Raw genomic sequence first — 9,128 nt, 5'->3', positions numbered from 1 at the left:
AAAACTTGCTATGATATGAAAAGTTGTTGTCTATGAAAATACTGAATTCATAAAACTGCCCCCTAAAATCTGCATTATCGTTAATAATGCATTAATGCTCTCATTGACCGCGTATTTCCAGATGTACACATACTATACATAAATCATGGTGGCTGGCAGAAAGAGCCATTAGCAGCAAAAAAATGTGGACGTTGATGAATTAAACTTCAAGATAAAACAGATATTGCCAGGCGACTTAATATCAAACAAATCGATCGATACAGTTTGTGATACCAACGAAGTTGTAAACTATCCAGCAGAGTTTTTAAACTCACTGGATTTGCCAGGCATGCCACCACACATTTTACGACTGAAAGTTGGATCACCGATTATTTTACTTCGGAATTTGAACCCACCACGGCTATGCAATAGTACGCGATTGGTAATTAAAAAATTGAAGCCACCATTTTGAATGGCAAGTTCCGAAACGAATAAGTTTTATTGCCACGAATTCCAATGATTCTCACAGACAAGCCAATTTAATTCAAACGCGTTAAATTTTCTATTAGATTGGCATTTGCAAAGACCATCAATAAGTCATAAGGCCAAACGATGTCCAAATTTTATATGCGTATTCAGTAGGTCTGAGAATCGGCTACTATCTATTTTTCATACCGCTAAAGTGATTAGGGAGTCCCTACCCAACAAAAATATCCTTATTGCTTTAACAAAAACTTTTTTATTTTTTGGACATAAATTTTTTTATATTTTTGAAAAAGAAAAATTTTTTTCTTAATATTTTATGTAACTACGCCAACAAGTACATCGAGCATTTACATTCACTTCGTTTCTTCGTCTTCGCCTTGCATGGCAGATGGAAAATGTACTAAAAATTTTTCTAAAGATTTCACTAATGATACTATAACAAATACCGACGAATATCCAATATATCGTCGAAGAAATCCCGATAATGGGGGACAATGGCGGGTGGTGCCATATTCGCCTCTGCTAAGCAAGACATACAATGCTCATATAAATGTTGAGTTTTGCAGTTCTGTGAAGAGCATCAAATATATAAGTATGTCCATAAAGGCAGTGATATGGCTGTGTTTAGAGTAGAAAATACTAATGTAAATGCTCCTCCAATGAACAAAAACGGTGAAATTACGTTCTACCAAATTGGTCGGTACATCAGCTCCAATAAAGCTGCTTGGCGTATCTTCGGTTTTCTAATTCATGAACGGGATCCAGCAGCTGTTCAGTTAGCCGTCCATCTTGAAAACGGTCAGCGTGTATTTTTCACGAACGAGACAGTGATTGATCGTGGTACAAATCCACCTAAAACTACACTCACTGCATTTTTTGAATTGTGTAATAGTACGGATGATTTTGGTGCCTTTGCAAGAACATTACTCTATTCACAAGTACCACGCTATTTCACATGGGCTCAAACAAAAAAATGGATGCCCCGCAAGCAAGTTTCACCAGTTGATCCATGTCTCAATTCATTTAAATCGAACGCTTATTTACAGTTAATCCAAGACACACTGAGTGCTTTTATCTTCAACTGTTGTTGGTTAATGTTACTGGCCCATTATCATTATTATTATTTAGAGTCAATCCAAGACAATTTAAATTTGAAGATACAGCAGTTGTTGCCAGGGAACTTGGTATCATATAAATCTATTGATTTTAAATTAATAATTTAATAAATAAACTATAATAACTTTGGCGTTTGTTATTTTTATTTTCCTTTTCGTTCATAGCGCTCCATGCCTATTTCATGCATATACCACATACTTACACACTTATAATAAGTAAGTTACTTTTTGTCTACACTAGAATTTATCTAGAAACTAGAAATAATTTATATGGCAAAACAACGTTTGTCGGGTTATCTAGTAATATATAAATATATGAAGAAAATTATGAATTTTAAAAATGTTTATAAATTTTTTAATCAAATATCGTTTAATTTTGTTGCCGATTCATGTAATTATATACAGTAAGGACAGAAGTACAAAATATTACGACTCTATAGATAATTCAACATAGTGGTGAATATACAAAAATTGTAAACAACCAAGTGCTGCACATGTGTTAAAATCAACAAACAATAAATAAAAAGGAATCATTGTAAACCAATGGCTGAAGAAGTCTTTCAACCTGTACAAACTCGTGCCTCATTAGCCTATGCTAAAAGAAATAAATGTAATGAATTTAAAGCATTGCATTTTATTGAACCAAAAACTAGTGCCAGTACTTCAGCAAGAGATGGTATTGACCAACAAAATGCTGCCGAAAATATTCATAAATTTAAAACAGAAAAGCAAAATGAAAATAAAATTAAAGACAAGAATGAATTTGATATTAAAACGGCGAGACATGAAGTTTTAAAATTTGCAATGAATAACCAACGAGTAATCAAAAATCAAAAAAAAATGTTAGTTTTTCAAGCAGTTAAACTAGGTGCCAAACCTCCCAAGAAAGCATATAAAAATTATAAGGAATTAAAAGATGAACGGAAGAGACTTAAAGATATTAGAGAGCAAAGAAAAAAGTTCCATCAATTGGGAAAGAACCAAACCGGCGCTGCTTCAGTGAAATGTCGCAGTAAAACGAAATTGGATAAACTAAAAAAGAAACGGGCCCCAGTTTCAAGAATAGATCAAAATTATGGTGTTGTTAAATCAAAAAAGAAATAAGAATAATATTACCTACATATATAATTAATTAGTAATGAATAAAATGCAAATATAACTTAAGATGACTGCCTTTTTTCTAATTTTCTAGTTTTCTTTTTCACCACTTTCAACTGTCAATGCTTTTGACATTTGTTTTTGTATTGTGATTACGTGAATTTCACAAGCATTTTTCTAAAACATAAAAATGCGTGCAAATTTTGGAGTTTTACACAGAATTGTACATCGTGCGTTTAGTCAAACGGGTGGGGAAATAAAATCGACTACGAAAGCCAGTACTGCTGCTAGCTCACCCACATCGATTAACACTAATGTGAAAGGACTTAGTAGCAACTGTGTTGAACCTACCAGCACCCCAGTTGGACCCGGAGCTGCCCCAAATGCACCTTATAAAGTGATGGAATATTTTTGTTTCAACCGTTTTAGTTATGCAGAAGCAGAAGTTGAAATGGCAAAGTTCCGTTGCCCACAACCATCAGCTATAAAGAAGTAAATGAAACAAAAAAAATTTCATCTCAAAGAATAATTTATTCTTAATGTAATATTAATTGATGCAATAAAAGAAATGTATGAATATATTTTGTATTTGTTATTGTATAAAAGTTCTCAAACAATCATTTCTAGCTCTCTAGCATAAAATATAGCTTGCTCTGCTAACTCAATTGTTGGTAAGATTTCTTTAGGCTTTGCAGTTTTATCAATGAAATTATAAATGCCATCAGAACTTAAAAGCCAATTCCGTTTTTGACCAATTGCTCTTACTTCATCAACAGATTTTAAATTAAGACGCCTTGCAGCTTCCTTCGGTGAAATCTTTTCGTATGACTTTTCAATACAAGCTCCGATTTCGTCTCGTACAGTATCCAGTAACGTATCCATAAAATAATTATATATTTCAGATGGCGCAGAATTCTGGAAATCAGTAACTTATACATATACATTTATTATACAAGTCTACAAATTTCATACCTTGGCTTGGAATATTTTATTGTATCTGCCTTCCATTATATACTGCTCAAGTGCCAATATTGGACGTATATATTGGTTTTTTTGAATAACTTCAGCTGACAATAACTCTAATTCGGTATGAAATTCAGAGACGCGAATTACTGATAATAAATACAATAAATTTAATCCTAGTAATTTGTACATATTCTCTGATTCGCCGATCTGTTGTCTAAAATGTAAGATGATAATAGATAATAGAATATTATTTCACATAAATAAATAACTCACTTGTAATCATAGTAGTAACATTTTAATTGGGACATATAACGTTCAAAAGCTGGTATGTCTTTGTTGGCGACACTATATTCTACGGCAATTTCAAGCACGTCACGAGCTAAAATTAATTCATGTTTTGAAGACTTCAGATCACCAGTTGGCAAATAAGAGAGTTTCGTAAGTGCAATCTAAAAGATATATGGGTAAATATGAGAATAATTCTTATATATATATATATAGTGCAGAATATTTTATACATCTTATTGACTACCTTTAACTTATCAAGAATCTGCCCACATTTTTTCAAATTCCTTGGTTTTTTTATCCACTCGGATTTAAGTTCTTTGTAGAAATTTTCAATGCTCACTATTTCAGCAGACATTATTAACTCAAAAAAAAATCAGCAAGATGAAACTAGTAATGAATTGCTAAAATTGAAATTTTTTTTAATTGTTGTATTTCCTAAACGTCAGCGATGAATTTGGAGAATTATGAACTGTCAAATAATTATATTTTTGACAACTTACTAATCTATTACTTTATCAATTAGAAAATAATATCAATGATATGTTTTTAACAACTTTAAAAATTAACAAGTTATCTAATTGTTAAATTAAAAAAGAAAAAACCTTCTACACTTCATAATATGTATTCAATTTTCGTAAAAATGTAGAGTATTAAAATTCCAAACTTGAAATGCCAAATTGTTATTGATGGAGAACAGTATCTTGTTCGCTCTCGCATCTGTGCTGTCGAGTACAACGAACTAAGTAGAACAAAGTACACACTATGTGCATCTTTTATTTAGATTTACCAGTGCCATTTTATTTGTGAAATGTCATAAAGCGTTGGTTAATGGCACATTAAAAATTGTCGCGTAGAAATAATTAGTTATTTTACACGGTTTGTAGTAAAAATTAAAATTATAAAAGAAGGACAACATAAACTGGTGAATCATAGTGCATTTAATGTATTGCTATATAGAAAATTAATAAAATTTCAACTGCCTAATTAATGTGTAAATTACACAGGAATTTAGTAGCTGAAAGCAGTGAATTTTTCAAGCGCGGGAATATATGTTTTATGTGATTTGTTTTAATTGAATGCTTGGTGTAATAAATTATTTTATACGAAAGTTGCGAACTCTTAAAGTGTAAGAAACAGAAAAGTAAAATTTATAGTTTTGTTTGGCATCATTTTCATTTCATTGCAGTACAGTTGTGGCAAAACTAATTTGTGGTTATAATTTATTATTAAAGAGCGCACAAATGGAATATGTACTTATTATATAAAATATGTCTATAGTTGCAATAATACAATGGTAATTTCACAAACTGACAAATTTGAATCAGAACCACATAATGGGAACTTTGTAGGATTATATTGTTTTAGTATGTGCTTGACTTGCAGTGTTGTTTTTGTTTTTTCGTTAAATAATATATTTTGCTATTAAAAAATATCAGCACTCGATGTATATTAATATATAAATATTCAATATGTAGTCTATGAAAAATTATAAACCCGCCAGAATATATATTTCTTATACGACAAAATACGAGAAGCGTTGCCAGACGCTGGGGTGTGTAAACCAATCATTTTTATAATTGTTTAGTTTGAGTTCTTTAAAGATACCATATATAATTGAACGGTTGTAAATTATATATTTCTATATGCATATTAATGTGTTGTTTATTTATGAAACAGCCTTTATAAGATTAAAAACAAATTTTTCTAGTAAGAAATTGTTAAAATTTCTGTATCATAATTCTATATTGCTTATATTGATAACCCAGGCAAGAAACTTCTTGGAACTTGTTAGTTTTTTGAAAAGGCAAATAAATTAATTCGGCTTGTCGAGTATTGGTGATATTTTAAAGTGACCTTTAATGATAATATCAGTAGTGTAATATCATCACCATTTAATAGACTTAAGTGATGTTTTCTATATCCTAAACAGTTTTAAGTAATTTAAATATTTATTTTTGTTTCTCATATTCTTACAGTTTTATGTAAAATGCGAAGTGGCAAAAAACTCAAAGCTGTGGAAGCAAAAAAAACACGTTTATGCGTAGTAAGACTGCCAGACATTAGGCAAACTACAAACAGAAAAGTCAATTCAACTCCTAACAGCGTAAAATTAACACCAACAGACGATAAAAAATTCAAAGGTCCACTCAAAAAACGTCCAATATCAGATATTTCAACTCCAAAAACTTCAGCATCCATAATGCCACCCAAATCGAAAAATAAGCCTGGTAGACCATCGTTAAAAAATATTGTTATTGACTCACCACCCCCCACTATTGCAGCAGGAAGATCGCGTCGTGCTATCAAGCCAAATCCAAAATATGCAAGTGATGACTTAGTAACACCAAAGTTAATAAAAAATGTGGCTTTATTGGGAGCAAGTGCAAGTAAGAAGACTACTCCATCGGAAAAGCAACGAAAAGAGTCTTCAAGCAGCGACGATTTCTTCAATAAAGAATCTGATACTGATGAGATTATAAATTTGGACAAGGAAGTAAAGATTATTGACAAAAGTAGGGATAGTGATGAGGACTTTATGGAGATTGAAGAAGAACCTGTAATTCAACCAAAACGACGAGGACGTCCACGTAAAGTAGATAAAGTACAAACTCCACGATTGAGTCAATCGGTCAAAGTTGGACAAATATCGCGTAATACACCAGTTAATAAATCTACACCATCACAACTACAACAATTACGTAAAACGTTCGCATCCAGTGTTAAACGAATTAGTGAAACAAATTTGAAAAGAGCTCTCGAATCAACCGAAGAGAGTGATAATGATAGCGTCAGCACTCGTAAAAAGTTGCTATTATCTGCTGGAATGACACTTACAAAATTTAAAACGATTGAGAAGGAAGAAAAGAAAGAACCACAATTAAAGCAATCGTTTCTTCAAAGTCGTAAATCTTTAAATTTAAATGCAATAAATAATAATAAGAGCGTTAACAAATTAAGTTCTATTCAACAACATGCGTTGGCAATTCAAGAAAAACGAAAAATGTTAGAAAAAACAATTAATAAAACAAATTTAACACCACCTTCCTCAGATTTACAGTTAAACCAAATCTCTGCAAATAAAACGCTAAACTTATTAAAAGCCTCTGCCGAAAAACGGCGTAGTTCTTCACCCTCTTCGAAAAATTTATTGGATAAAAGATCGAAAGAGGAAGACAAATTATATGTTGTAGAACCAAGTTCCGCAAATAAACCGAAGGAAGCAATGCCAACATTTACAATTGTAAATATAAATGATATCATTAATAAAAAAGGAGACGTTCTAATATCACAAACAGATGCGAATGTTACCACGAAAGTTAGTAAAGACGAAAGTCCTAGTACTAGTTCAACAAAAAGCACCGTAACATCTTCAATAAGGGGACGACGCAAGGCGTTACATACAACTATTCGTTCAGAGAAAGCAGACTCCGATAACGATGTTACTCCTGCTACAAACACTCCAAACAATCAGAAGAAGGCCACGAAAACCATTTTGAATCATACCCTTAATAAAAAAATATTAACAAGGACAAATGCACAAAATTCAGCTGCGAAACCTGCACCAGTAGAAAAACCAGCTCCACGTATATTAAATTCAGTAGTAGCGAAGAAAATGCAGCCTGTCCGACCGATGATAGCAAATCCGGATGATTCAGCTGATGAAAGTTTTCCACTCTCTCTCGGCGATGAAGAGGAATTTGAGGATGATTTAGATATTGATAAACCGCAGTATCACAATAAAAAAACTATTCCTACTAAGGAAAATTTATCAGCTATAAATAATCGCTTACCACAAAAAATGGCACAAAAAACGACTCCAGAAAAAGTTGTTATTTCACGACACGGCGACAAAATAATAAAAAAAATTACATGCTTTGAAACGTGGTATGTTATCAATCCACCAGAAGAACGGGCACCTGTAACAATTCGTAATCAATTTGAAATTCCAATGATTAAATTAGCAAATAAAGCTAGCGAGGTGCTACTTCCCTCAGATAGTTGGAGTTATAAAGTTACTCTGTGCGAACTAGCACCGTCAGTTATTATGAAATCAAACCTTACTACTTACACTGGTGACTTAAGCGCACAAAATATTCCAGAAGAGGATCGTGCAAGGTACCAACCGTCATGTGTAATGTTTCGTAGATCAGTAAACGATAGACTGAAATCGAGATTACCTTTTGATCGAGCTGTAATATTTAAAAATAAAACATTCTTTACTAACATTGAAGGCAAAAATGTAAAATTAATTGGCGCGCCAACAACGATTCGGGACTTAAGTGAGGTTGAGACTTTATTGGAAATCGTTGACCTTCTTACCTTGGGGAGTGATTTAGTAGAGACTGCAACAACAATGCAGTAAAATATATTGATATTTTATGTACTATAATAAATAAATCTGTTGATTTTTGTAATTAAGACTTTGTATAAATGCGAGTAGATAAATTATTCGTTACGAACGTAATTTGTTTTTTTTCTTTTCCCAATATGAAATCTTATATTACAATTATCTTTGTAACACATATTGTTAGAGTTGCATCATACGCATATATTAGTTACATTTTTAAAATATGGGCGCAGCATAACGCGTTCATTATTTTGAACTTAACATTATCCAAGATTGTTAAATTGCGTTCAAATATATTAAAAAATCTTTAGTCTAATAATATGGTTTTCTAAATAATTAGAAATTCATTTATGATATAATGTAATTTATGAAATCGAGATAGTTTTCTATAGAATTAAAAGTGTAATAAAAATTTAAACTTATTAAAAAAGTATGTTTTGAAATCAACAAATATTGTTATATATATTTACTTTCCTTATGTAAAATGAATATATTCAATAAAGGATATAAATTCCAATTTTGGCAATTTTTAATAAGTGTGGCAACTCTTTATGAGTACGTTCAGCATTTAATTCTTTTTTAGTTTTCAAATATTTTGTTTTTATTTTAATTAATATTTTATTTATTAATTAATAATAAATATAAAAATAAATATCTTTTAAACGATTTAATCGTCTCAGTAAAATAGGTAAGTCAGTTTTTATGAAACCAGATTTCATTAATTAATTACATTAATTTATATAAATGTTAAAAAACATTCGGGAATTAGCAATGAGTTAAACACATATAATATTAATTAATATTTATTTTCTTACGAATTATTTTTTTGTTTAAATATAATAATAAAT

General features: G+C 31.0%; 4 protein-coding genes across 9 annotated transcripts; 3 read left to right on the top strand and 1 right to left on the bottom strand.

Moving 5' to 3' along the window:
- Positions 1-1,983: 1,983 nt before the first annotated feature.
- On the top strand, positions 1,984-2,723 carry LOC119668029 (uncharacterized protein C1orf131-like). Its single transcript, XM_038077397.1, has one exon. It carries the CDS (start codon positions 2,124-2,126, stop codon positions 2,682-2,684), a length of 561 nt encoding a protein of 186 aa, XP_037933325.1. The 5' UTR covers positions 1,984-2,123; the 3' UTR covers positions 2,685-2,723.
- A 75-nt stretch (positions 2,724-2,798) lies between these two features.
- On the top strand, positions 2,799-3,249 carry LOC119672749. Its single transcript, XM_038083870.1, has one exon. It carries the CDS (start codon positions 2,869-2,871, stop codon positions 3,172-3,174), a length of 306 nt encoding a protein of 101 aa, XP_037939798.1. The 5' UTR covers positions 2,799-2,868; the 3' UTR covers positions 3,175-3,249.
- Positions 3,250-3,255: 6 nt separating this feature from the next.
- Positions 3,256-4,406, bottom strand: LOC119672748 (26S proteasome non-ATPase regulatory subunit 8-like). Its single transcript, XM_038083869.1, has 4 exons — positions 4,177-4,406; positions 3,918-4,093; positions 3,651-3,858; positions 3,256-3,593 (listed from the first exon to the last, which is right to left on the bottom strand). Exons 1-4 carry the CDS (start codon positions 4,285-4,287, stop codon positions 3,288-3,290), a joined length of 801 nt encoding a protein of 266 aa, XP_037939797.1. The 5' UTR covers positions 4,288-4,406; the 3' UTR covers positions 3,256-3,287.
- Positions 4,407-4,561: 155 nt separating this feature from the next.
- Positions 4,562-8,347, top strand: LOC119672745. Of its 6 annotated transcripts, XM_038083863.1 has the most exons (3): positions 4,719-5,058; positions 5,119-5,226; positions 5,909-8,347. In XM_038083863.1, the coding sequence occupies exon 3, from the start codon at positions 5,920-5,922 to the stop codon at positions 8,293-8,295; it is 2,376 nt and encodes a 791-aa protein (XP_037939791.1). In that variant the 5' UTR covers positions 4,719-5,058; positions 5,119-5,226; positions 5,909-5,919; the 3' UTR covers positions 8,296-8,347. The 6 variants fall into 6 exon arrangements, with proteins under 6 accessions (XP_037939793.1, XP_037939791.1, XP_037939792.1 ...); XM_038083865.1 differs by lacking the exons at positions 4,719-5,058; positions 5,119-5,226 and adding an exon at positions 4,562-4,685; XM_038083864.1 differs by lacking the exon at positions 5,119-5,226 and having other exon boundaries at positions 4,719-4,808.
- Positions 8,348-9,128: the final 781 nt, after the last annotated feature.

The sequence above is a fragment of the Teleopsis dalmanni genome, chromosome 1 (assembly GCF_002237135.1).
Source record: "Teleopsis dalmanni isolate 2A chromosome 1, ASM223713v2, whole genome shotgun sequence".
Lineage (NCBI taxonomy): Eukaryota > Metazoa > Arthropoda > Insecta > Diptera > Diopsidae > Teleopsis > Teleopsis dalmanni.
This window is presented reverse-complemented; position numbering and strand designations above follow the sequence as displayed.